The sequence below is a fragment of the Platichthys flesus genome, chromosome 5, assembly GCF_949316205.1.
Source record: "Platichthys flesus chromosome 5, fPlaFle2.1, whole genome shotgun sequence".
NCBI classification, from domain to species: domain Eukaryota; kingdom Metazoa; phylum Chordata; class Actinopteri; order Pleuronectiformes; family Pleuronectidae; genus Platichthys; species Platichthys flesus.
In genome coordinates, this window is record NC_084949.1 from 26,911,730 (window position 1) to 26,938,868 (window position 27,139).

Consider the following 27,139-nt stretch of genomic DNA (forward strand, 5'->3'; position numbering starts at 1 on the left):
TCTGATCTGAGGTGTTTTGTAGGTGGTCAACTTTTGTTTTAAATTATGATTTACATTTTGTTAGTATGAATGATTTCTCTTGGGAAATGTCGGCAGGTTTATGTGTAAACATTTAGCTTCTGTCTGATCCGGTTCAGCGAAGGAGGAACAATACAATTCACAGTTTGATAAAAGTCCCAATGACACTTCATCATTGTGGCGGCAGGAGGTGGGGTCTAATGTTAGCTGCCCGCTGATTGGACCAGTTTACAGCAGATATTTGCTAATGTGTGGAGCAGTAAAGGTGAAAAGTCCCTAAAGATAAATCTTAAGTGCAATCACATTAAAAATGTACTGAAGTACAGTAACAGAGTAAATGTACACGATCTGAATACTCACATTAGTTTCTGATCCACCTGACCTGTGGGAAGCAGCCGAGTGGACGTTAAGGTCAAAGTTCAGGACATCTCACACAACACAAAACTAAAGAGTCCACTTTTATTACAAAGAAAGGATTTTTCTTTATTGGAATGGAATCGATTCTCTTCACATTGATGTTCAAGGTACCTGGATTAAAACACGAGAGTCAAGGGTTCCCTTCGGTGAATCAGTTCGACATTGCACGACGCCCAGCTCCGGAAAAAAAACACTCGACGACTTCGTGAAGCAGCAGAAATCCCACAATGCACCTCGGGACAGAACCAGGAAGAGGAGTGAGGTTTGTGATCGAGGGACGACGACATCACGTCAGAACGAGAAGAAACAAAACAAGTGGAATCACGATTCTCTTTACAAAGCTGTTGTTTGTGAAGCTTCTCAGTTAAAAAGTTGTATACTGTTGTACTGTTCATATTCAGGTTTTAATAAGTGTAACTAAAGTTTACACTCCCAGAAAACATCCCTACCCTCAAACATACTTATATTTATTCCTCAGACTGAATAAAGACGGACGACATGACCCAAAAGTGAAGCTAAAGGTTCTTGATCGCCCCCCGGTGGCTGGCTGCAGTACAGGTCATCCAAGTTGAAATTTACATTGAATACTTTTTCATTCAAAGATTGTTTTTGTCAGTTAATGTGTTTTTAGCATCATATCTGGAAAGTGGGAGGAAGTGGGGACACGTCGACCACCTGTAATTACAGTTCATGTCCGTAAAAGAGAAACTTTAAAACACAAGAGGAAAGAAACTCTGAATAAAACCATCGGACGTCTCCTTTAACGATCAAACCTTCACAACACGTCTCATTCTCTAACAAAGGAATCAGCTTCTTAACCGTCAACACACCTCGGAATGAAATCCAGAAGAATTAACATCGTCTTTCTGACATTAAAATAAAAAAACATCTCCCACTGTGGGATCAACACGTAATTTAACTTCTGGGGAAGTTTCAACAGTTAATAATCAGACACACATTTGCATCGTCATCGTTTGTCGCTCCGCTGAACAAGTCACAGCCACGAAATACAGTAAAAAAATGTAAATGAGTAAAATAGACCCTTATTTTCACAATAAGATATTTCCCCTCAAAAGTGGTTTTAAATTTAAAAAGCACCGATTGGACGAGAGCAGATTTTTCCCTTTGGTGGAATCGTTGGATTCTGGAATCCGGCCTCCGGGGGGGGGGGACAGCAGTAGCCTTCAAGTCTCAAAGCACAATCTGAGGCCGACGTCATCGATGCCCGGTCGAGGGAGTCGCTCCATCGGGGGGGGGGGGGGGGGGGGACGGGATGAAGATGAACGAGACGCTCGCCCTGACACCAGCTCGCTGAAGATCAGGATCAGATGCTTCAGCTGCTCGATGGTGGATGGAATATTTGTCTCTGCTGTTTCACCACGAGGGAAAATAAACTGTTCTTCACTGAGTCACGGCTGCGCCGTCTTTGCTTCCTTTGTTTTTCAGGAGAGGAAGGATTTAAAAAAAGGGAAGGAAACAATCTCATCTGGTCATGTGACTTCGTAAGATGTCGTTTTAGATCAAATATCTTCTCATGAGTCATGTTGGACGATCAAGAATCCCTCATTCTTAAACCCAATCTCTTCCATTGAGCATCTGTGCTGATCCAGGTTCAGTGTCGGACCAGCAGGAAACCAGAACCTGGATCAGAGAGGGAATGGTTAGCGTTTGATCCTGGAATGCGAAGGTGATTCTTTTCATCTGAAACTGTCTTGAGGAGAAGAGAGAACATCTTTCCTCTCTGCTCCGAGCTGACGGTCAAAGAGGAGTTTGATGTCCAGGCTCATTAAAGCTGCTCGTGTTGTTTCCCAGTGAAGTGAAGCCCCGCCTCTTCACGTGCGCCTCTGGCTGCTCAGGAATCACCAGGATCCTGATTATCCTCACAGTCTTTAGTGTTGGATTTGAGGTTACAGTAAATTACGCTGCTCATCCACGTGGAACCTCGTGTTGCATGTTCCTCAGGGGAGGAGGGCGTCTCCCTCCTCCACCCAGAGCAGGCTCAGGGCCTCGGCCTGCCGACTCTCCCGCTGGTGGATCCTCCGCAGGCGCAGGATGTAGAGCAGGATGGCGAGCACCACCACCAGGATGCAGAGCGAGAACAGGTGGTGGTTGTAGAGGAAGGAGGAGCGCAGCCAGCTGGGGTGGTTCTGTCGCAGCGTCTCCTGCTGCAGGTCCCTGGAGGAGAGACAAGGAGGTGCAAGGCTCGTAAAACCAACTTCTAATCTTCAGTGTGGAACAAAACAGTGATAAGAGCGGAGGACATGAGTCATCCAACATAAAAACATCTGATATGAAGGGACACAAGTCCTGTGAGAAAGGCCACATCCTCTTTCACACGGGAGCAGTCGACCTTGAACAAAGTGATAAATCTCATCTAATCTGTCTTTCCCCCCCGAGGGCGAGGCTGCGTGGTTCATTCAGCCGAGACTGCAGGAAGAAATGAGACTGTGAAAGATGGACGCCACGTCTCCTCCTCCTCCCACCATCCAGAGAGGAAGCTGGAACACCCCCGACACAAACGCTGCCATCTTGGGCTGATGACGTCATTTTGTGTCTGTGCATAGGGGGGGGGGGAGCAGCGGCAGCGAGGTCGCAACAGAACACACGTTCAACCAAACTGAGTCCAAACTTCAACTACAGACTCGTGTGATCCACAGAGGCCTCGCTCCACCAGCACCATCCCACCGTGAGCCTCCTGAGCTGCAGAGCCCTCTACACTCTGTCACAGTGACCAATCAGACACTTAGCTATGAACACATGATGAGAACCAGGAGTTACCTGAGAGGCAGGAAGCGGGTCTTATACAGGATGGCTCCCAGCGTCCACTGGACCTCCTTGTCGTAAACCAGCTGAGCCGTTTTCAGACTGGGGTAGTCGGGGGGGAACCGGAACCCAGAGTGCAGCACCTCGTACATCCAGGCCGACTTGAAGCACTGATGCCTGAGTGAGAGAGAACAGAGGGATGGGTTAAAGAGCAAAGAGAGGACTGGTTCTGACTGGTCTGACCTGCGCCACCTACAGGCCAGAAGCAGAAGTGTTCAACAGCAGCCTGAGACTCAGATGTGCAGTTAACAAGAAACATAATAAATCATAACTTCTGTGGTTTTCATTCTTCACCTGCAGGAAACAACATTACAGTTTGAAGATATTGTGTTTTTGATATTTTAAAGCTGAAGCATATTCCCAGAGTAACGATGTGGTTCAGTTAAGTCCAGGCTTTGGTTTTGGATTCTATAAAGTTAATCCTCTGAAGATCAGTTTGGTTGATTCTGGGACTGAACTAGTTTGACTTCATTGACGAAAGGATCATGTTTGAGCTGGAAACAGATGATTTCACCACCTCAAGGCAGAACAGCGCCCCCGTGTGGACAATCTGCAGCTTGCTGTAACACACTTCCCATTGTGTCTATTACATGAAGCCTTTTACATAAAGAACCAGTTCTGAGTAAGGATCTACACAACTGTCTGTATCAGATCTGTTTTCTGTGCATCTATCACCGAACAGACGTTAGCTGTTCCAAACAGAAGTGATCTGTTCTCAGATCAGTTCTCAGACACTGATGCCCACAGTGTGGCTGCAGAGAGACACGACACAGAGTGGGTTGTGTGTCATCACGATGTGACTCGGACGAACAGATGAACCTACTTGAGTCGGCTGATGTCGGCCTGCTGAGCGAAGAGCTGGTTGTCCAGACGCTGCTTCAGGGTCGACCACTGGGTGGCGCAGTAGTCCTGCAGGGCACAGCAAACACAGATCAGAGTCACATCTCCAGTTGCTTCTCTGTACCTGTGTTGTGTAGCAGTGATGTGTTTGTGTTACCGTAGCAGCTCGGGAGTATTTCTCACTGTCGTACTGTCCTCCGATCCTCAGCACGTCCTCCATGCAGTAGTAGAACTCGGAGAAGCCGTAGAACTCGCTGTTGCTGAAGTTGATCGGAGCCTGAAGAAAATGAAATAATACAGTGACGTTAATAATGTGAATATATCATCTTGAGTCTAAAACTTGTTTTTAATGCTTTAATAATTACTACTGATCATTACACACTTATTTCAAAAGGAGTGCGTTTTGTTTAATATGTTCAATCTGAGATAGAACATCTGAGACGTGTTCATATTTACCCCAGAAGTTAAAACAACATTATGCAACATCCACTGAGCAACAGCGCCCCCTGCAGCCACACACAGGATCGAGCTAATACATGGTTTTCATGTGTAGTCTTTCAATGTGTTGAGCTGAAACACAACTGAACGCTGGATATTACCCATGATCCTCTGCTTCCTGAACCTGAAGAGCTGCAGCTGTAATAAATCCACCAAACTCAGAATTCTTCATGTTTAACAGTTTCCTGCTGAATGATGGAGATAAACTCTGGTTGTTAAAATCTTCAGAGTCTTTTTAACTGATCTCAGTTCAGCTTCCCTCTTCAACTGCAGCTGGTTGTGACTCTCAGTCAGTTCTTCTCAGAGGAGATGGAACCCACTCACCAGGGAGAGAAGGAGGAAACTCTCCTTGTTCACACTCACTCAACCGTCAAACTCTTTTAAATGGAGCTGCAGGTTTAAGGTAAAAAAGAAGTTGCATAGTGTTGCTCTAAACTGTTGTAGAGCTCATAGCTGTCAGTGAGTTGTACCTGATATACGCCCCCCGGGGACATGGTGCCGTTGTGGAGGCCCAGGAAGGGCAGGACAGAACGCTGACACTCAGCCCAGGTTCCCTGACCCCTCAGGTACAAGGTGCGGTTCTCCCTGACCACCGTGTCCGACAGCCCGGCCGGCAGACACGGGTCCAGGTAGGGTTTGTCCTCGGTCAGGCCCGTCTGCGTGGTGAGGAACCTGGACAACAGGAACATGAGGAACATTGTTCAGGTGTCAGGTGGTGAAATGAACCTGAAGTTACAGTTCATATTCATGAGGAGACATTAGTGTGATTAACAGAAACAACAGATTAACAAGACAGGCCTGAAAACACTATTTTACATCATGTTCCACCCGGCTCACAAAGTAAATACTGAGGAGGGGGGGATGTAGTCATTTATAACTAGTCTAATAATAACTACAGTATGATAAGAGATAAGCTGAGGACCAATGTGTGTGAGTGTGAACCTGTTCTTGGCGAATGTCTTGTTCAGCAGCTGGTCCTCGTATCGCTGCCGGGCCATGTTCCCTCCGAAGCCGAGGAACGTGGTGACGTAGACTCGGTACACGTGTTGTGTGTGGTCCACGTCACAGCCCAGATTGAACTCTGCCAGGACACTCTTCCCTGCCTCCTCCTGGAAAACACACAACACACAACACACAACACACACACAAACAACACACACACAGGACCTGGTGTTAAGTTGTCCCCTCTATGTGTGTAAGGAAACATGAGTGATTTCTGCAAAGTCTGGGTCTCGATCGTCTCATCAATAACATCTGATGATATCACTGTGGGTTCTGAGTTATGTGATCTCTAAATATTTAAAAGTGTTTCATAGACAAAATGATCAAATCATTAAAATGACCGGCAGCTTGGTGTGACTGCAGCTCTTTACCTCTTGTGGTGAGTTGAAGGTGATGGCACTGGGAACCTCATAGGCAATCTGCAGAGAAGCTCCTCCCATATCCATGATTCCCACTGTACGCCGCCTGCTGATTGGCTGCTGGTTCTGAGACCCGGTCGTCACCTCGACTGTGGCGTCCTCTGAGAAGAAAGAACAATTTAATCACATTATTATCTAATTGTTTAAAGTCTGAAGAACGACTTGTTTACTTCTCCTCACTCACCATCGTCAGCGTGATCAAAGCGGCCCAACACAAAGTTAATGCCGATCCATGCATACACGCCTTCGGGGGGGGGGGGCAACAACAAGAACACGTTATCACAGGTAATAATCAATCCACAACTAAAACCAGCATCATCCAACAATAACAACAACAAAGTGAAATCAGTGCGATAAGAGCGTCCTCTCACCCTCCTGTTTCCCAGAGATGACCTCAGCATGCGAGCTGGAGAACAGGAAGTCAAACTCCAGAGGGACGTCACTGACCAGGTCCTCCAGGATCGCTGCCTGTTGGCTGCGTGGACACACCAGAAGCATTAAGGCACCAGCAGCTGAAGAGTCCGATGAAGAAACCCCCGACACCACAGAGTTTCTCTCGGAGCGGGGGGGGGGCCTTACCTCTCTGGCAGCAGCCTCATGCCGGCGGTGCACAGGATGTAGAGCGGCGTCTCCTTGTGTTTGATCCTCGGGACGTGAGCGGCGGCGAAGCTGAGCAGCGGCTGCAGGTAGTTACTGGCCTGCGTCGGGGACTTGGCCAGAGTGGAGATGCCTGTGAAGACCACGAGCACGTTTGTGTTTCAACGCAAACGACAAACACAACTTGTTTCACATCTGTTGTGTTGTCGCCACATCGAGTTTAACAACAGTTTCTCCAGTTGAATAAACCGGTGAACGGATCTTTGTGCAGCAGCAGCTCTTTGTCACTTTCACAGATTCAGACAGACCGATCCAAACAGGCTCATAGTGATCATCATAATTAAATCTCATTCCTCAGCTTTGATGAAAACAGCAGATCAGGTTCTTCTATAAACTCTGTTACAGCACAGGGGACGTCCCACAGCTCAAAATGCCACGTAAGCCTTAAAGTCAGTTCCTGGAACAAACTCAGGGAATCGAATCAGTCTGCTGTGACCCAGATAACACCGAGTCACATGGACTGAACAGTTCTCACCACCACTACGACAAATGAATGAAGCCAATCTCCACAACTATTCATAATCTCAAGATGAAATGAGCACAAAGGGAAAAAGAGACAGAAGTATTTGTAAAATAAACAATCTATGATCTTCTTTTCTTTATCTCCACTTTGTGTTTTCCAGGAATGTTCTGGTTTATCTCTTTCTCACGCTCTGTCTTCACCTCCTGGCTGCGAGTCAAAGGGACAGAAACTGATAAGCTATGATCCTCGTGAAGGCACCACTGTGTTCTGAGTTACTCTGCATGACAACGTTGTAACACAATGACACAACAGGAACAGTTTAAGACACAACATTTGAACAAACCTTTGTAGAACTTTACTCTTTTCCTTCCTCACAGCAGTTGCACTGATCGGATAATTGTGGTAGAAGTTTTAATCAATCTTAATAGTAGTAAATATATAGAGTGGTGGAAACATGAAATCCTCAGCAAACCAAGGGCCGAGCTTTGTCTGGTTTGTTTGTGTGCGTTTGACTTCCAACCCTTAAACATCGAACACACACAATGACCGATGAACGGAATGGAGACCTGCATCCCAGTGTCGCCACCTCTTAATGTCACCCACTGGTTTGTCAGCTGCTATTTCGAAGCCTTGAGTTTGGTGTTTTCACGTGGAAGTCAGCGTCCACTTTTATAACGGTCTATGCATTTTACAGTAAAACGTTTTAACAGTGTGATAAACTCGGCTCCGCCTCCTCACCAGGTTTGATCTTCTTCACCACAGGTTTGTGTTCGTGGTCCTTCATCTGCCGGATGTCCAGCAGGGTGTGGGGGTTCCCGTTGTGCGGGCGCCAGTAGTACACAAACACCCGAGAGCCGCTGCTGCCACAGTCCACCACAATCCCATAGTTCAGAGAGGGGTTGAGAGTGTCAGTGGCCTCCATTGCCTCTGCTATAGAGAGGTACCTGGAAGAGAACCAACATTTTGAAGCTGTTACATCAACACAACTCCTGAAAAACCAGTTTGATCATGAGCAGACACTGGTTCAGGTTTAATTCACACACAATATTCAACGCTATGCATGATGCAAATGTAAAATATTGAAGACTCACTTGTTGTAATGGGCCCCAGGCTGTCGCTGGGGGCCCCATAGCAGCCTCTGGTTGGTCCCGAAGATGAGGAGCGTGGAGATGATGAAGAGGAGCAGCAGCAGCAGCAGCCTCTGTCTGGGAGCGCAGCCCAGGGACAGCAGGGACACGCTGCAGTACCAGGAGGCCGGCAGGCAGGACAGAGTGATCCTGTGCCGCAAGACAACAACAACAAAGCTTAAACACACAAGTTACAACACACAAAGTTAAGACAGACAAACATCACAGGCTCTTTGTCTTTACCTTGCCATAAGTCCACGTTGGCAGAAACACAAGGAGCTGCAGTCGTCACCTCATGGTGTCTGCAGTCGGGTCAGGATCCTTCCTGAGACGTGTCGTCTGTCTGTGAGGAGGAAGGGGGAGAAACGTGTCAACACAACAGAACAGTGAAGTAACATCGGAATCTGGTGATCAGAGAGGGCACGCCTCCCAACGCTCGGCCTCGGCATAAGGAAAGGGATGGATCCACCCATTTATCCGGATCCACTCCACAACATGCAATCTATCTGATCAGTAGTTTTTGAAATGTTAAAAAACAAGCTCATTAGTTACATCATCTTTTTCTTTTGTTGTATTTTTCTTTTTCCCAAGTTATCAATAAAAAACACAAGGAAACAAAACAAAGAAGGCAGCCAGTCCTACATGAATAATAATTAAAAAACTAAAAGGTTGTAAACGGGACATTCTAACACAAACATACTTCACATCATTTTAAAACAGGCTACACATGAGCTGCATGTCCCTGGAGCTCAGTGGCACTGCCTCGTTGCTTGTTGATGGTCTTTTCTGTGGTTTGACAGCTTGAGTAAACTTCTTTTGTTTTAATTCACCAGATGCTTTTTGGATTCATGTGGCTTTGCTGTGTTGAGCCGTGTGGCTTCAATAAATAACCTTTGGTACCCTACAGAACACCTGTGGCCCCGAATGATGAGATAAGATAAAATAATCATTTCTGTCCCACGATGGGGGAATGCACAGGATCACAGCAGCACTATGGACATAGAGTGGATTGCAATGAATCAGTATGTTGCACAGAATTGATATTTCACAGTTAGGAGCGTTAATCCAGAGTTAAAGTCTATAATAGATCAGAAAAGATTATTATCACGATTAAAGTCTCCTGTTTGCTCTAATGATTGACAGATCTGAGGTGGATCAAATAAGAGTGACAGCTCCTCACTGTCCTTAGACCATGAATACACGTTTGTGTTTAAATACACATCGCCCAGTCTTTAAAAACACACACACTGCACATGTACCTTCTACACAATACACACGGTATTTACCTTGTGATAGTGTGTGAGAAGCTGCATCTGTTAGCATCACATGTTCCACACACTCTAATAGAGAAGCTAACGGGCTGGGGTATTCCTTATATGAGATGTAGCTGTTATAGAACCACAGCAGCAGGAGAACGCGATGCTAACACCCACACACACAATGTAGATCTTATATAAGCAACACAGGCAGCTAATGTGCCGGCTAGCTCCAGATGCTAACCCCTCTCAGACGTTACCTCCCCGGCAGAAGCGACTCCAGCCCCGCGACAGTTACACTCCCTCCGCGGGGACCTGCTGCTCCTTCGACCGTCAACACGACGACGGGTTTTCTGAAACCATGAAAACTGACATTCACCAGGAAGATGTTCACAGACGACGAGAAGAAGAAGTAGCGGAGGAGGAGGAGGAGGAAGAGGAGGAAGAAGAAGACATGACGGGAAACTAAAGCCTCCAGACTTCCGGTCGACCCGTGAACACGTCTATCAGCTGGCATGCTGCATTCACGACTATAGGAAAAATTAGACCTCATGGGAACTACCTTACAAAGTAGACTATTCTATACTATATTATAGTTTATTATGCTTTATTATATTATATTATATTATTAGTCCCAACTACCACCCCATTAATTTTACAGCATAAAAAAGATAGTAAAGACATTCACTAAAAGTAATAAATACACAAGATAAAATATAAACATACAGTATATATATATATATATAGACTACATATAAATGTATATGCTGCAACTCATAAAAATGTATATTCATATCCGTGCATGCACATAAATAAACAAAAGTATAATAAATAACAATGTAAAGAGAATATATAAATATATATACACAGTGTATAAGGATCGCACGAAAATGGTCAGAATTTTTATTGAAGTAACTCTCTTCTTTGCAACATCGAAGACATCAGAGTATTCTATGACCCCCCCCCCCCCCACACACACACACACACACATACTGTGACATCATACAGATGTGACAACCTCGTGTTTTGATGGCGTGTAATCAAACGCCACCTAGTTCGAATCTCCAAGTTGTTGAAATGACGTCATTTAAAGTTGATATAATCGAACGTGTAACGTCAAAGTTTGGCGACTTCCTGTCGGGTTATCCATAACTTTCCACCATAACGTATTTTGTGGAACTGTTCCACAAAAAATTGAACTGTTGTTCTACTTTTCCTAGAAAAAAATATATATACTATATATAATACACAATTATAGTAATTGATAATTCATGGAGATTGATGCTGATTCAGTTCCCACTTTTGTCCACAAGGTGGCAATATTGTAATGCTCAGCTTGAGCTAATGTTGTGATCTGACCAGAATATTATTATTACGATGATTATGATGATTATGATTATTATTATAACCATAATTACCATTATTTATATATTCTATCAGTATCTATCTATCCATCTATCTTCCTAAAATGTTATGATGTTTTTGAGAAAAGATTTATTAAATCTTTATTAATTTTACATTCATATATGTAGATTTGTTTCCGTTTCCCATATGTCATAACCTTGAAAGTTAGAAGATGTTTCAATGTATATTTTTATATTAAATATTTCAAGCAATTCTGCAGCTATATGATAAACTAGGGCTTCGTCGAGTCAAATGTACAACTGGGATGCAATAAAATAAAGTCTATTATCAAAAGCAAGTTTAAAGAGTTTTAAACTCATATGTATGATTTCCACACCTCCAGCAGCTCGCAGGTCCTCAGGCAGAGTGTTCCATCAGTAGGTGGCGCTATGACTAATGAGGGAATATTGACACATAGAGCTGTTCAGGCTTGGACTCTAATCAAGAGACAGAGTTTGGTAGTGAAAGGACAATGCAGAGTGAAGTAATGAAAACATCTTGTCCTTTGGCAAAGGACTACCCTTCGCTGCACATCAATGTTTACATGGTTTGAGGAAATGTCACAATTATGACCATCAACCAATGATTTGCCTGAGCTCTTTTGAGCTGCATATTGTAAAGCAGCCAGGAGCAGTTCATCAAAGTATAAAACATGTGCCTTCCTGTAGCCACCAGGGAGCGCTGTGTTTTCAAGTCATAATTTCTGTGTAAATGTCATCAAGCCGGGACTCTTGTCTTACATATCTAGTTTGGACTTGATCGGACCATCTAGGTCCAAGACACAGAACCTCGCGTTTTCGGCGTTTAATCAAACTTTGACACCACGCCACGGAGTGACGACAAAGGATCTTTATCTCTTATCTCGGTGAGAATTGGTGTAGAAAGTGCTCGTCTTGATTTCCGTGCCGGCCCTTTTTGCGTCGAATCTGCTATCGGGGAAGTTAGGAGACAAGGATCAAAAGCAGCAAGGATGGAGAGAACATATGAGGATGGAGATAAGATGGAGATACAAGTCCTGTCTCCCTTTAGTCGTCATGGGGTATGACTCAACAACAAGATGGACAAACAATATCTGTAGTTTTCAGCCGCCATTGTAGTTACTGTCACCTCCCCCAGTCTGTCCCCCACCACGCCCCAAACTAACCCCAAAACCTCAAGACCAGCCAGGTGAGATGACAGCTCACCAAAACCAGGATGAATAAGACTGGAGGTCCGGACAACATGGACCCCAAGGTCTTCAAGGTGTGTGTGGAGCGGCGGTCAGGTGTGTTTATACATCTATACAACCTCTCGCTGAGACTGCCTGAGATCTGGAAGACATCCTGCATCGTCCCTGTGCCCAAGACGGAGCGTCCCAGTGCTGCACACGACTTCGGACCGGTGTCCTTAATGTCACCTTTAAGAGGATCGTCCCACCGCACCTCGGGCCCATAGAGTGGAAAAACTCTGATCCCATCTCTATTTATTTTATTTTTTTTAAATAGCCTTGTGTATATATGTAATTATCCCTACTTTGAATATATTTCTTTATTTACACATATTTTTTGTCATACTATATTTTTCACTTGAGCTGCTACTTTCTTTATTAACATCGACCTGCAGGGATGGAGAGCCCCTGTTCTCCACCATTTAAGACCTAAGCATGCACGAGTTTCAAACCCACTAACAGAAGTAAACTGAACATCGAGTATTAATTCTAACATCATCAGAGGCAGAATATTAATTCCAGCACTATACAACAGACAAACAAATATACTGGTGGCATAGTGAGCAGCTTTAAGGAGCACTCTATATCTCCACTCAGATTCCATGGCTGTGCCCAAACAAAGGTCAACAAAAACTCTTCAAGTTTATGTTTCCTTGAAAAAACCCAAATCTGTATGAATTTAAAAAAACGCTATCGATACCAGTGTGTGTATATTTGTATTTGCATGTGTGCAGGCATACAGCTGATTAATGTATTTTATGTAGGGATATGGCTGTGTACACTTAGAATCTGTATCCACAAACATTTTATAGAAGAGAATAAAATGTGATATATATAGAGTCTGACAGATGCATACCTGGAAAACCACGAGAACCAAACTGGTGGTGCATGCACAGGCCTACACTGTGGTTCCATGACTCTTGCATGTGAACAGTATCTGATACACTTTCTTGTGCTGCTGTGTCATTTGTGAATTTCCTCCATGGAGGATAAATGAAGGTACATCTTATCTTACCTTATCTTAAGAACATCAACATGTGCAAGACATTTTGTTTTTTATCGTTTATTTGGTGAAATACTTTCATTGTGAGGACATTATTTTTTTTAGGATGTTTTGAAATGAAATTGTAAATCCCTCCATTAACCTTGACAGTCCTCACAGCAGGTGAAGAAGGTCAGCTCAGCTGCTGGGGGATGTTGGCGCCGCTGACCTCTTCTGCTTCCTGCACAACCCCAGAAGGTGGCGGACTCTCTTACACAATGAAGTCTTCTTAGGTTTCTCTGTCTTCTCAGGCAGCCCTGTCTCCTTGGGTTTGGGATCAGGGAGAACATTGGAGAGAACCTCTTCCTCAGTGAGCTCAGTTGTCGAAGCATAAGGTTTATACCTTTGGAAGACCTCATCAGAAGTAACCCTGAACTTCTCCAGATTTTTTAGGAGAACATTCTTCTTGTTCTTCTCGTCCTGGAGCTCGGTTTTCAACTTCTCCTGGTGGATTGCATGACTTTGGAAGACCTCTTGTTGAGAAGTTTTGAGCTTCTCCATCTCTTCTTGGAGAGAGTTCTTCATCCTCTTCTCCTCCTGGAGCTCGGTGTTGAACGTCTCCTGATTGGTTTCATGACTTTGGCAGACCTCGTGATGAGAAGCTTGGAGCTTCTCCAGCTCTTCTTGGAGATCGTTCTTCTTCTTTTTCTCGTCCTGGAGCTCGGTTTCTAACTTCTCCTGGTTGTTTGCAACACTTTGCCAGACCTCGTGGTGAGAAGTTTTGAGATTCTCCAGCTCTTCTTGGAGAGAGTTCTTCATCCTCTTCTCCTCCTGGAGCTCGGTTTTCAACTTCTCCTGATTGGTTGCATGACTTTGGCAGACCTCGTGATGTAAAGCTTGGAGCTTCTCCAGCTCTTCTTGGAGATCGCTCTTCTTCATCTTCGCCTCCTGGAGCTCGGTTTTCAACGTCTCCTGATTGGTTTCATGACTTTGGCAGACCTCGTGATGAGAAGCTTGGAGCTTCTCCAGCTCTTCTTGAAGATCGTTCTTCTTCTTTTTCTCGTCCTGGAGCTCGGTTTCTAACTTCTCCTGGTTGTTTGCAACACTTTGCCAGACCTCGTGGTGAGAAGTTTTGAGATTCTCCAGCTCTTTTTGGAGAGAGTTCTTCATCCTCTTCTTCTCCTGGAGCTCGGTTTTCAACTTCTCCTGATTGGTTGCATGACTTTGGCAGACCTCTTGATGTAAAGCTTGGAGCTTCTCCAGCTCTTCTTGGAGATCGCTCTTCTTCATCTTCTCCTCCTGGAGCTCGGTTTTCAACGTCTCCTGATTGGTTTCATGACTTTGGCAGACCTCGTGATGAGAAGCTTGGAGCTTCTCCAGCTCTTCTTGGAGATCGTTCTTCTTCATTTTCTCGTCCTGGAGCTCGGTTTCTAACTTCTCCTGGTTGTTTGCAACACTTTGCCAGACCTCGTGGTGAGAAGTTTTGAGATTCTCCAGCTCTTCTTGGAGAGAGTTCTTCATCCTCTTCTCCTCCTGGAGCTCGGTTTTCAACTTCTCCTGATTGGTTGCATGACTTTGGCAGACCTCGTGATGTAAAGCTTGGAGCTTCTCCAGCTCTTCTTGGAGATCGCTCTTCTTCATCTTCTCGTCCTGGAGCTCGGTTTCTAACTTCTCCTGGTTGTTTGCAACACTTTGCCAGACCTCGTGGTGAGAAGTTTTGAGATTCTCCAGCTCTTCTTGGAGAGAGTTCTTCATCCTCTTCTCCTCCTGGAGCTCGGGGTTGAACTTCTCCTGATTGGTTGCATGACTTTGGCAGACCTCGTGATAAGAAGCTTTGAGCTTTTCCAGCTCTTCTTCGAGATCGCTCTTCTTCTTCTTCTCCTCCTGGAGCTCGGTTTTCAACTTCTCCTGGTTGGTTGCATAACTTTGCCAGACCTTGTGATAAGATGCTTTGAGCTTCTCCAGCTCTTCTTGGATATTGTTCTTCTTCTTCTTCTCGTCCTGGAGCTCGGTGTCTAACTTCTCCTGGGTATGACTTTGGCAGACCTTGCGATGAGACGCTTTGAGCTTTTCCACCTCATCTTCGAGATCCTTCTTCATCCTCTTCTCCTCCTGGACCTCGATGTCGAACTTCTCCTGATTGGCTGCATGACTTTGGCAGACCTCGTCAAAAGAAGCTTTGAGTTTCTCCAGCTCTTCTTGGAGAACGTTCTTTTTAGTCTTTTCCTCCTGGAACTCTGTGTTCTTCTTGGCCAGCATGTCTATAAGGTCCCTTATTTGTTGGGACATACAAATAGAGTTTTGCAGAATCGTAGCTGGGCCTTGAATAGTCCCCACGTTTTGTTGAAAAAAACCTTCCATCACTAGTTTATTCTATTAGTTGTAAATAGAAAGTTAGAAATATTATGGAGAGATTTCTGATTAAGTTAAAGTTTATTCCCTTCATCTTATTTTGCTATAAAGGACCTATCAATGGAACCTTTAAGATAAAGGAGCATGAGCCTTCGATATATAGAACATTGAACGTGTCTGTAATCTTTTACATTAAACATGTCTGTGATCTTAATGAGTCCTTTTCCTTTGCATGTATTTTTGGGTCGTTATAACCTTTATGTTGTTTTTATTTATAGGACATAGGCTTTATTGTGAAAGGGAAACAGAGAGAGTGGGGGACCACATGCATAAATGGCCGCCAATTCTCTTCTTCCGGAACATTCCATTTATTCCTTGATTTCTTTATTTTTACATGTTTCCTTTCAATAGTCATATTTCATCACAAAATGCAAAAATCTAGATTAATAATCGTGGATTTCAGCACTCCCCGAAATGAATTATTATTCTCATCAAGATCCATGAATTACTCTCTGTGAAATCAGTGAAAATGTAAATTAATCTTTTGACTCACATTGTTTAAGACAATGAAATAAAACTGTGAATCCACAATTACTGCTGGTTGGAAAAGTCTTAAATATGCAAAAATATTACCTACAAAGTCTTAATTATGTTGACCTATGTCTGAATTATTTTAATGTTCATATATATATATCTGCAAATATATGGGTATATTGGATTTTTTACTCCCAACTATCAACATTGGCATCTGCATCACAAGTCCCTGACGGGCTCTCAGGCTTTAGTTTTTGCGGACAGGACAGAGCAGGTACCTTAGTCTTTTCGGGTCTCAACCTAAACCTAAACCTAACCCTAACCACATTCAAACAGTCCTTTGAGTTTGTGATGTAATTATAATGTAATTATAATTACATTATAATTACATTTATAATGTAATTATGAGGACATTATAAATGTCCTCATAATTATGCTATTGGACAAAAGTGTGGCCTCAAAACTATAGATAGACATGCACATGTTTATCATAATGATGAATCTGACCCGGGACAAACGAGATCCCTTGATATTTCCACAGTGGGAAGGCAGAGCGAGATTTGAGGCTCAGTCATATCTCTGTTTTTCAAATAATCTGTTTCTTCAATTCTTTTGACAATAATTCATTGACAGCAAAAACCATCAATGATATGAATTTCTATAATTTATCATCTAAAGTGGCAGGGCTTCTTCTGATTGGCCAAATATATTGACACGCAGAGTGTGAATGCGTGGCCGATCGAACACCATTTATCGCAGTTTTTGCCACCTACAAAAACTAGGGCTACGCTGTAGCACTAACGGGCCCGAGCACAGGCAATCTCAGGCCTGCGCAAGCCAGAATAAGTGAATTTTCACCACTTTCTAATTTATCTCAGAGCTGTAGAACTTTTTGAGCACGTTGAAAAATGCTCAGAATAATCCTTTCAATTTCAAAAGGCTGCAGAGTTCTGAGTCAAACCTGCTCGAAATGAAAGAAACACAATCTGAGGTTCTGTCATTTTGATGATTTACGTGATGCATCTCTTTAATATTGTTTGTATGAAGTGACTTATAGTATTATTATTTGTTTATAAATCTCAGTTAAAATTCTCAAGTTTATATATACATTTATATATTTACAAGATATGTTAGTGGAACTGCTGACCCAAGCTCTTCCCGGACATGTGACCTCCCACTGTTACAAAACAGCAACGCCCAGCGAATCAGAATCCCTGCCCTCCTTAATTACCCGCCTCAATTTTAGAACCAACTGACCAATCGAATAGGCCCTTGGTGATTGACGTGTGTTTTATCCAATCAGCGCCTGTTCCCCTCCTGACTCAGTGACGCACCCCCGGATGTTTCCCGGGTTCCGCTCAGGAGCAGCGACGCGCCAACACGCTCCGCGGGAGGCTGCGAGTCAGACGGATCCGCCGGGAACACACCAGCTACAGGCGGGTCGCTCGGGTCCGGGAATCGAACCCGCTTCACGGACGTACACTCTTGGACGCTTGAATGGAAGCGGACGGCTTCGTGTCCCGGACGTCCGTGGAATCACCGGGCGTCGACAGCCGCGTCGCGGGCGCCGCAGCCGGGGCAGAGATCCGATGGCTGGGCGGCCGGCTCCGGGACGCCACCGGGGGGTTTGTCGGCTCTCTTTCACCAAGGATGCCCGGGGAACAGGACTTTGCCCCCGTGTTGCATCGAGCCCCGCCGGCGGACAGCCCGACCTCTGCGGAGCCGGACATGGACTATGAAGGGCTTCCTCCGGGGGAAGCCACCAGCACTCACATGCTGGCAGGAGCCGTGGCTGGGATCATGGAGCACTGCCTCATGTACCCCATCGACTGTGTCAAGGTACCGCCACCAGGGCTCGCACCACACCGCGTCTTTCACCACATGCTAGGCCCGGTATGGGTCGCTTCCACAGCCCCGGTGCAAACGTAGAGGCCCGAGTCCGGTTAGCCACAAGCTAACAGGGGCAACCTTGCTAGCAGAGGTCAGCCAGCCAGCTAACTAACGCTGACACGAAAGAGCGAGAAACTAAGTGTTCACGGTGAAACGTGAATAATCCCCGTGTTGTACGTGTCCTTCACTTTCACGTCCAAGTTGCTGCGTCATAATATAATCATAACAAACTGTACGGTGTGATATCTGCGTCTGCCCACATTGAGCTAGCATGCTACACACGTTAGCTTAAACGCTCGGGCTGCAGCCGCACTCATTGGCGACCGTGCATCCATTATCGGACACATCCCTGGCTGAGTTGTGTTGCAGTTGTCGCCCTGAGGGGAAGCGACTGATCCGGCTCCTCGACACGATGTTACCTCTGCTTCGGTTCTATTCAGCCACATATCACTTCACTTTGACATGGTTGTTGTTGTTGTTGTTGTTGTTCCAGAGTAACACACTTACTACTTCTGGTACTTTGGTCAACAGAAGATCGAGAAGTCAAATAATTTACTGGAAATAGATTTACAAATATAAACCAAAGGACAGTCTTAAACAAACTAAGTCTTTTTCATTTCAGTAGCAAATAGTAAACATTGTTCTTGATTGTAAATAACCAAGCAGTGTTTCACTTTCTTTTTAAAAATCTACATTAATGAATTTGATATTTACCTATAATTACTATATGTATCATACCGGGAAACTTCCGGGCAGAGATATTTATAAATCAGAATCTGATATGTGTTCAAAGGTGTGACTATGTTACTGGAAAAAACCACACAGGAGTTTTCTTAAATTCCTTCTGTGACTGGATATAAATAGAAGAGATGTTCAACAGTTTCAGTTCCCTCAAGAAGGAAAAATGACATTTGTGGTCAAGGGAATATTGAAGTTAAAAAATATTTAAGGAAGTCGGTGCAAAGTTGGAAAGAACAAGGATGTTGCGTCATCTCCGTGTCCCAACATCCACACAGAGCATCGTCTGTTGTCTCCAATAATTCACCAAACTAAAATTATAAAGACATTGAACTTGAACTGGGTTATAACCGGATTTTCATTGATAGTTTCAGAGTCTTTTTGATTGCAGGCACATAACTGAAGATGTAAACCTCCAGAGAAGATCCATGTGCTAAGTTCAACGTGAGGAGATAAGAGAGTGGATGATTAACTCTGATAGGGCGACAGTCGGACACATTGATTTTAGAGGATGAACAACCAGACGTGATATAAGGAGGTTTGTAGTCTGCACAGTTGTCCTCTCCTTCATGGATGTTCTGTAAACCAGTGTACACGACATAACTGGTACTTTCTAAGCTTCTCAGCCACCTCAACCAATAAATAATAGGTGAATATTAACTTAGTTTTTACTTAAACCGAACTCATGCTCCCTGTTTTTTAACCTCTAGCTGTTCTTCTACACACACAGCCTTGTTTTTTTTTTACTAATAGGAGTTGTTATCCAACATGTCAGCTGTGTCAGTGGGGTCCATTTGACCTTATACTCCCCGTGCTCATGACTTTCAACCTGTTAGTTACACAATTAAATGCTCCAGCTCGATGTGTCCTGTTTGTTCTGTAAAAGAGACAAAATGAAGCACATTTCAAAGGAGGTGTCGTGAATATTTCACTTTACTGGGAGTGCTTTGTTTCCAGGAACGATCCAGTAGCTTCCTCCAAGACATTGGTTATGATGGGAAAGGGAAAGATCTCTGGGTAATGATTTGTGTTTATTTCCTGTTGGACTAGATGGAAAAGAACATCCAGTGCGCTTATCGTGAGAACATCATGAAGATAAGCACAACTGTACTTGTTGCGTAGTAGTCACACATTCTACATTCAATCCAACAAAGCTGTTATTCACTACAACTCTATGATGATTAGTTATTTTCCAGTTCATTGCATTTTTTGGGCAAAACATCCGCAAACCTTGTTTACGAGGAAAGTTTCCACTGCAGAGATTCAGTCACACTGAGCAGCAGATTAAAGACATGACTGAGATTTACTAGATTAGAAGTTTTTTTATTTCTGATTTGTCACTGTGTTGTAACTGGCAGCAGGTTGTGGAGAAACATTATACATACAGATTGGATTATTGTCATCGGTCTTTTAGATGTTCACTCTGAAATGCATCATATACATCTTTAAAGGGGGCCGTGTGTCAGATTTAAAAAGAGTTCTACCTGATAGTTTGTTTTGTGCCGTTAAGCTTCATGAGGAATTGTGAGAAGGAAAGTTTTCAGCTTCTCAAGTGTGAAGTTTTTCTTGTGTGATTAGTTTTGAATATCTGTGACATCGGGAAATAGGTCATTACAGTGCAAACAACATCTTTAACCTCCAAATTTGAATGGATGTTTGAATTTCAAATTAAAAGCGTGTGTCTACGCTACCTAGTAAATTCAAGGAACTCGATGTGACACTGACGTCAGTGGATGTGGTTCCTGGATTTAGATTTACTTCCTCACAGATGAGTTTTGTCTCTTCCCTCTTGTGGTTGGGTCGGTATTCAGTACAACTTTGTGTGATACGTCACCAACATTAGATTTTGTGTCTATCTTCAGAAACCAAATCACTGAGACTAATGTTATCTCTCTATGTGAAAGTCCAGAAAATAAGATTCTGCTTTAGATGGAAAGGAAACAAGCTCTGTGACTAGTGAGCTTATTTATATAAGCCAGTCATCCCAGTAATGACACCTGATATTCCAGTCACTTGATTCACTGCATAACAACCTAACGGTAGACTCCTGGTTCTTCAGGCTGTGGGGATGATAGATGTTAATAGTATTTCTTCCTTCTCCTCCAAACCAATCAAACATCACTTTTAGGTAAGCCAGGTCCAAGCCAGGTTTTAAATATCTTTGTTTAACGAGATGTTAGTGTGTGTCGTCCTTTGGCCTCAAACAAATGTGTGTTTGTCTCATTCTGTTCAGATGTTTACTTCTGCTCCTGCTCAGTACTTAGCTCTACTTGACACCACATGTCACATGGGTGCTTATTAGCTGTTGGTTGAATGACGGAGGTCCAGGCTCATCGTCATTTTTGCTTCCCCGACAAATGCAGCTTTTAAAATAGCATCAGGCAACTCGTAATGATTTGTGCTACAGTTACAAGACGCTCCCCCAACCCCCCCCCCCCCACACACACACACACACACACACACACACACACACACACACACACAGACACAGACACACACACTCCTGCAGACAGGAGAGAAGCTCTTCAGATAATGACGTCCAGTCCTGTTACTCCACGATTTCTCCATGATTATGAATTCATCAGGTTTTTATCAAGATCAAAACTCTTTAAGTTTTTTCTGATATTTATTTAATTATTAATAAATATATAAAGATGATGTAAAACACCATTCAGAAAATACTCTCATTTTCATTAAGAAATTATGAACAATGACAGAAATATAAAATGATTTATTATCAAACTCTAAAGTCACAACAATCATGAAAAAAACAAAGAATAAATGAAAACACAGGAAATAAAAATAGAATATATACACATCATATTATTACTTAAACTTTACAACACACTATCTCACCTGTATGCAACTAAACTAAAGCAGAACAAGAGAAGAGAAAGTTGAATGAAACCCAGAGATTTATTTGTAAACTGCTGCAACAATGGTTTTGTTCAAATTAAGCCCTGATTGAAATGAACTGGTCTGGTGGCTTCAGGTATTCAGGAAGTTGATTCATGAGGAAAACATTCCATTTGATTTATTGTTTCCCAGAAACTGGAATATCCCCGGTGCTCTGTTGCCCCCTGGGGGGAAGCCGGGGAAGTTCACTTCTTGCACAATCCGGAAAGTTCAAGGATTTCACAAACTGGAGCTTTTCAAGTGTCTTCATTGCTCTGTTGCTTCATTCCTACAGACTGGTGATTGGCCCACTTTAACTTCACTGCTCCTCTACAGTCTCAGTGTGTGGATGAGCACTCCTCCTCCTTCGTGCTTGGATGGTCAATGTAGTTGTTTCCATCTTTAAGTGTGAAGTTCAGACACATTCCTAAACACTTTGAATGAGCACTGGGTTTAAAGCGTTGTGATTTCTAGTCTGACAGGTGGTCAGAGTGAGTAGCTTAACAAACACCGAGCTGTGAGAGTGTCTCCTGCTGCCTTCTTCATGTGTGAAATACATATTTACATGTCCCTGTTGTTCCTCTCACCTCAGACTCGTATGCAGAGCCTGCACCCGGAGCCCGGGGCGCGCTACAGGAACGTGATGGACGCCCTGCGGCAGATCGTCAGGACTGAGGGCGTGTGGCGGCCAATCAGAGGCGTGAACGTGCTGGCGGTCGGCGCAGGCCCCGCCCACGCTCTCTACTTCGCCTGCTATGAGAAGATCAAGTTTTCACTCAGTGGCGCGATCCACCCCGGAGCTAACAGCCACTTTGCTAACGGTAAGAAGCCTCGTCCGTGATGCTCAAATGGAGAAGAGAGGAAACCTGATGGCCGAGGCTTTAACCTCGTGGTGTGTCTCTGTTCTGCAGGAGTTGCCGGCTGCATGGCCACGGTGCTGCACGACGCCCTGATGAACCCGGCTGAAGGTAAACCCTCTTCCTGACTCGTTAATTCAGCTGCACAGTGAAACTGAACCATAGGTTTGTACAGGGCAAGTCCTCAACCTGCTTCTGAGGCCTTTGTAGAAAATCCATTAGAGGGTGCAGGTCCGCGTCAGGACACTTGGGGGCGCCACAGACACAAGAACAGGAAAACCAGCATTATCTACACAGAACATATTTATTGTGAACGTGTATTTCAGTTATGATTGATGTGAATCTACCATATTTCAAAGCTTATAAGACCAGACCTGACTCTTCTGAGCTTGGAGATCGGATTCAGATGTGTGAATAGATGTTATCAGATGTGATCCCTCCATCAGGGAGGTTATGTTTTGAATAAGAACTTCTTGTTTTACGTATTCCAGCCATTGTCAGTCTCATATTGAGATACTGTCTGTTTGAGACCCAGTTTGGATTTAATGACTCTGACTCACATCGATCCTTTCTAGTTTTCCTTCCGTCCTCACAGTTCTTCCAGTTCCTTCTCTAAGTTGTAGAATCCTGTAAAACGTCTCCCTCCTTCCTAACGTCCTCTCTCTCTCTCCGCTCTGTTTGTTCTTTCCAGTTGTGAAACAGCGAATGCAGATGTTCAACTCTCCTTACCGCAGTGTGTTGGACTGCATGGGCTCGTTGCTGCGGCGCGAGGGCCCGGCCGCCTTCTACCGCAGCTACACCACCCAGCTGACCATGAACGTGCCCTTCCAGGCGCTCCACTTCATGACCTACGAATACCTCCAGGAGCTGCTCAACCCCCACAGACAATACAACCCCTCCTCCCACGTGGTGTCTGGCGCGCTGGCCGGAGCTCTGGCTGCCGCCGTCACTACTCCCCTGGACGTGTGCAAGACCCTCCTCAACACACAGGAGGCGCAGGCCATCCACGTGATCCGGGCCGAGGCAGCCACGGCAGCCGGAGCGGTCGGAGCTGCCGCCGCCACCGCCCCGGTCAGCCGGCACATCTCTGGTCTGGGCGAGGCCTTTCGGACAGTGTACAGGATGGGAGGCGTGCCGGCGTTCTTCAAGGGCGTCCAGGCCCGGATCATCTACCAGATGCCCTCCACGGCCATCAGCTGGTCAGTGTACGAGTTCTTCAAATACATCATCACCAAGCGGCAGCACGAGAGGCGGCTGCGTGGAGACCGGGACGGAGACAAATAAAGACGTCTCATCCACCGAGTCCTGAGGAAACAAACATGAATTTGAGATTATTTGAGAAAATCTTCAACTTTTGAATTGTTTACTGAGATCAGTTGAGTGCAGTCCTGTCTCGTTCCAGCAGCTGAGGTCAGAGGGTCAATGTGGGGGTTTAACAAGATGTCCGTTGATAACCATCCACAAGAAGAAGCCTTTGGAACAGCAGACAGGAAGTGGTTCCGTGAATTCCCCCCCCCCCCCTTAACATCACATTCATGTGCTTTCACAAAGCAAAGAACTCATGAAGGGTAACCATCAAAGTAAAGTTCAACTTGTCCCTTTGAACAAAGAGATATTTACTCCTTACTTTCTGTTGACCACCTACAATGCAGTTTTGTGTTATATTGGGATTTGTGTTTGGATCCTGTTCTGAAGCAGATTTAAAATATCTGGAGGTAAAAGTTCAGATTCAGCTTTAATGTTTAATTTGATGCTGTTTATGTTCACTTCAGATGAACACGGCTAAAATTGCAGCCTCGGCACTTTACCTCGTGTTTTGAGGACAGAACAAAAATGTGTCCCTGTCCTAATATTTCAGAACTGCACTGTAAAGAGGGTTACCAGTAGGTATTCAAACCATGTGACCTGCCCGGGGGGGGGGGGGGGGGGGGGGGGGGGGCACAGCTCAACCATGATGGAAAATCTTAAAAAACGTTTAAGACGATTAGTTTAACCAACATTAAAAGGTAACTCATAATAATCTATCTTTTCCTCAGGTCTCGTCCGACCTGAGCTGGATTCAATATCTTTATTTATCATGCACCTTCTCATGCAGAAGGAAACATTCTAAGTCAAACGCAACAAATGAAACCCGATGCTACACAAGTGCTTTGGAATTCACGCACATCTGCACGGTGACTCGTCGTGAAGGTCACGTTTACATTACAGTAGAGATTTGATTTCTTTATTCAGACCGTGTCACATATTCAGTGCAGCAGAATTATGCAATATCGTTAGAAATAAGTCCTCGGTAAACAACATGTCAACAAACTGGGAGTGTTAGTATATAAATGCAGAACTGGTAAATAGTGTGACGACCTAAAGATCATTTCATTCGCACATGTAGATTTTTAAATTGTCATTTTCATTGCACAGCATCTAAGCACTTAACGTCGTCATTGTGAGAACAAGAAAACCACTAACACCAGTATGGAGAATAAATAATCCACTTCTACACACGCCTTCTTTCAGCCGCCGTACATCCAGCGCACAACTGCTTCAAGAAAATCCTCATATAGAAATAATGTGTTTTTGAAGCCATAAATATGAATGAAATGTACCTAATATATATATAAAAGTATAAATATGGGTGAATAGTGATGAACCCAAAAACTCTAACCAGCTAAGTGTCAGATTTAACTTGTGTAAAATATTCAAATATGAAGCTACAAGTTTTTTCAAGAATACTAGAGGGGGAGGGGTTTAAAAGATAAAGTGATAGAGTATTTTAAAGTGATTGTGGGGAGAGAGTTCCTCGTGTGAAGCCAGGATTCAACATCAGGAAACCAAAGACTGAGGGAGAGGGAGGAGAGGAACCGGGGGTTTGTCGGACGTCAACGCTAATGTGAAAAGCTTGAACACTGTGTGAAAGCGACACCTGTATTTTGTGAATTGTAAATAAACTCGCTAAGGCAGCTCCTCGCAGAAGCAGGGTCTTCTCTTGGTGCTGGCTCTCCAAGCGCTGAGAGGATTTCAATCTGTCTGCCTGTCCTTCTTTTCTCTCCTCGTGTCTTTCAGCAACATCTCACATCTGCAGCCGCTTGAACATTCTCACCAAAGAACGAGAGGTGACTGGGATGCACCCAGCAGCCAGTTTATTAGGAACACTGAGCTGGAACCAATGCACTCCATCACAACAGTCAAGATTCATGAAGGTGTAATGATCCATTTATCAGGAGTTCATTGAATTGTGCGGCCGATGGATGAACGTTGGCTCCAGTTTAGATTTAGTTTGATTTATTAGGATCCAGTCCAGCTTCAGAACCAGTTAACTAAAGTTGATTAAATACAACTCAGTGAAAAAGTGAGTCTGCAACTTGTGAAGTGTCTCGACCAACCAGCAGGGGGTGCACACACAATGACAATGGCCCCCAGATACACACAGTTGTAAATTCTGTGATGACAAATAGAAATGACAACACGAAGGCAAAGACTTAAGAGACGATAGATGACGTCATGAACAAAAGTGACTCAGTGATGGTTGTACAGGAAGTTCGGCAGATTGGAAAATCCCAGGGATAAGATGGTAAGTGAGAGTTTTAAATGTTCTACCACTTAAAACGTTGAGTAATCAGCTTGTCTGTTATTGTGATGAATTTAGAAATAAAAACAATTGTAGCTTTTTTTAAATTGATGGATCAAAGCGTTTACTCTATTCATCTATTATTTAAAAAATACATTTTGTGCCTAAAGCTGGTTAATGTAATATTTAGCTTGAAAAAAACAAATGGAATCTAAACTCTCTTCATGAGATCATCGTAGGAGACATTCTTTTCTGAAGTCAGTAGAAAGGGACGGATGTGATATCTAATGGAAGCAGAGGAGCTGAAACTGTCTCTGTCCCTCTATAAGACAAACTGAGGATGTCTCTCTCTCCATCTGTCCTCCGTGCTGCCTGGTTGAAGCTGACAGGCCCGACTGACAGAGCCCCCCCCTCAGCAGAGGATCCTGTTTCACTCCAGGCCCCATGTTTGTTGTCGTTCCCTGCGGCCTACAAGCTAAAATGTTGTCTTTCACGTCTCCTGTCTCACTTTGCCGTCCCCTCTGTCCCCCCCCCCCCCCCCCCCCCCCAGCCCCCCCCCCCCCAGCCCCCCCCCCCCCCCCCCCCCCGTTGATCTCTTTCAGCGCCGGGCCTCTGAACCGTAAGTCGATCCCTCCAGTCGGACAGGAAGGTCTCTGCACGTGAGGTCAGGCCGCCGTCTGGAGGGCGCATGGCAACAGGTCCGCTCAGAGCCAGGGTCAACATCAGACGTGTGTGTGAGAGTGTGTGTTTATGTGTGTGTGTGTGTGTGTGTGTGTGTGAAAGGCAAAGACAAATGAGGTGACACACACCCAACTTAAATTCTCAAAAGAAGCATACAGGTAAAGGTCTGCATTGATAGATTTACACATATCTAAATGTGTGTGTGCTTTTAGCTGGAAAAAAGAGATTTGAACCAACACACCCCCCCCCCCCCCCCCCCTGTCGTCCTCTCACTTGAGGAGGCCTGGTGTGTAAATGGAGGACGAGTGTCTAATCTCTCCATCGGTGACGCTCGGCCTGTAAATCACACAAATACACAGAACACTTCATATAAATGTAAAAACCGCATCAGAATCCTCATTAATCATAATCCCAGCTGGCAGCGGTTCACCACGTGCCGCCTGCTGCAGAGCGGTGGGGCCACGACAGAGGAGAACACCCAGGGGGATGAGTGTGTTTCTTTGTGGTGATAAAAAAC

At 44.4% G+C, this 27,139-nt stretch overlaps 2 protein-coding genes across 3 annotated transcripts; one reads left to right on the top strand and one right to left on the bottom strand.

Annotated features, from left to right (window-relative positions):
* Positions 1-1,692: 1,692 nt before the first annotated feature.
* On the bottom strand, positions 1,693-9,980 carry LOC133954035 (ectonucleoside triphosphate diphosphohydrolase 7-like). 2 transcript variants are annotated; one of them, XM_062388292.1, is made up of 14 exons: positions 9,781-9,980; positions 8,508-8,607; positions 8,229-8,414; positions 7,876-8,081; positions 6,597-6,747; positions 6,389-6,492; positions 6,202-6,261; positions 5,970-6,118; positions 5,539-5,705; positions 5,067-5,268; positions 4,256-4,375; positions 4,082-4,167; positions 3,214-3,375; positions 1,693-2,610 (listed from the first exon to the last, which is right to left on the bottom strand). In XM_062388292.1, exons 2-14 carry the CDS (start codon positions 8,513-8,515, stop codon positions 2,394-2,396), a joined length of 1,818 nt encoding a protein of 605 aa, XP_062244276.1. In that variant the 5' UTR covers positions 8,516-8,607; positions 9,781-9,980; the 3' UTR covers positions 1,693-2,393. The 2 variants fall into 2 exon arrangements, with proteins under 2 accessions (XP_062244276.1, XP_062244277.1); XM_062388293.1 differs by lacking the exon at positions 9,781-9,980 and having other exon boundaries at positions 8,508-9,731.
* Positions 9,981-17,337: 7,357 nt separating this feature from the next.
* On the top strand, positions 17,338-24,305 carry LOC133954074 (mitoferrin-2-like). The gene is made up of 4 exons (XM_062388360.1): positions 17,338-17,838; positions 22,115-22,343; positions 22,434-22,490; positions 23,071-24,305. The coding sequence occupies exons 1-4, from the start codon at positions 17,497-17,499 to the stop codon at positions 23,661-23,663; spliced, it is 1,221 nt and encodes a 406-aa protein (XP_062244344.1). The 5' UTR covers positions 17,338-17,496; the 3' UTR covers positions 23,664-24,305.
* The last annotated feature ends 2,834 nt before the right edge of the window (positions 24,306-27,139 follow it).

Bases quoted from the DNA above. Each gene is read 5' to 3' on its own strand.
- LOC133954035 (XM_062388292.1), bottom strand. The intron at 6,748-7,875 runs GTGAGGAGGCGG...TGGTCTTCACAG, and splicing joins GGTGAAGAAGATCAAACCTG to GCATCTCCACTCTGGCCAAG. The intron at 6,493-6,596 runs GTAAGGCCCCCC...GTGTCCACGCAG, and splicing joins ATGAGGCTGCTGCCAGAGAG to CCAACAGGCAGCGATCCTGG.
- LOC133954074 (XM_062388360.1), top strand. From the start codon at position 17,497: ATGGAAGCGGACGGCTTCGTGTCCCGGACGTCCGTGGAATCACCGGGC. The intron at 17,839-22,114 runs GTACCGCCACCA...CTCTCACCTCAG, and splicing joins ACCCCATCGACTGTGTCAAG to ACTCGTATGCAGAGCCTGCA. The intron at 22,491-23,070 runs GTAAACCCTCTT...TGTTCTTTCCAG, and splicing joins CCTGATGAACCCGGCTGAAG to TTGTGAAACAGCGAATGCAG.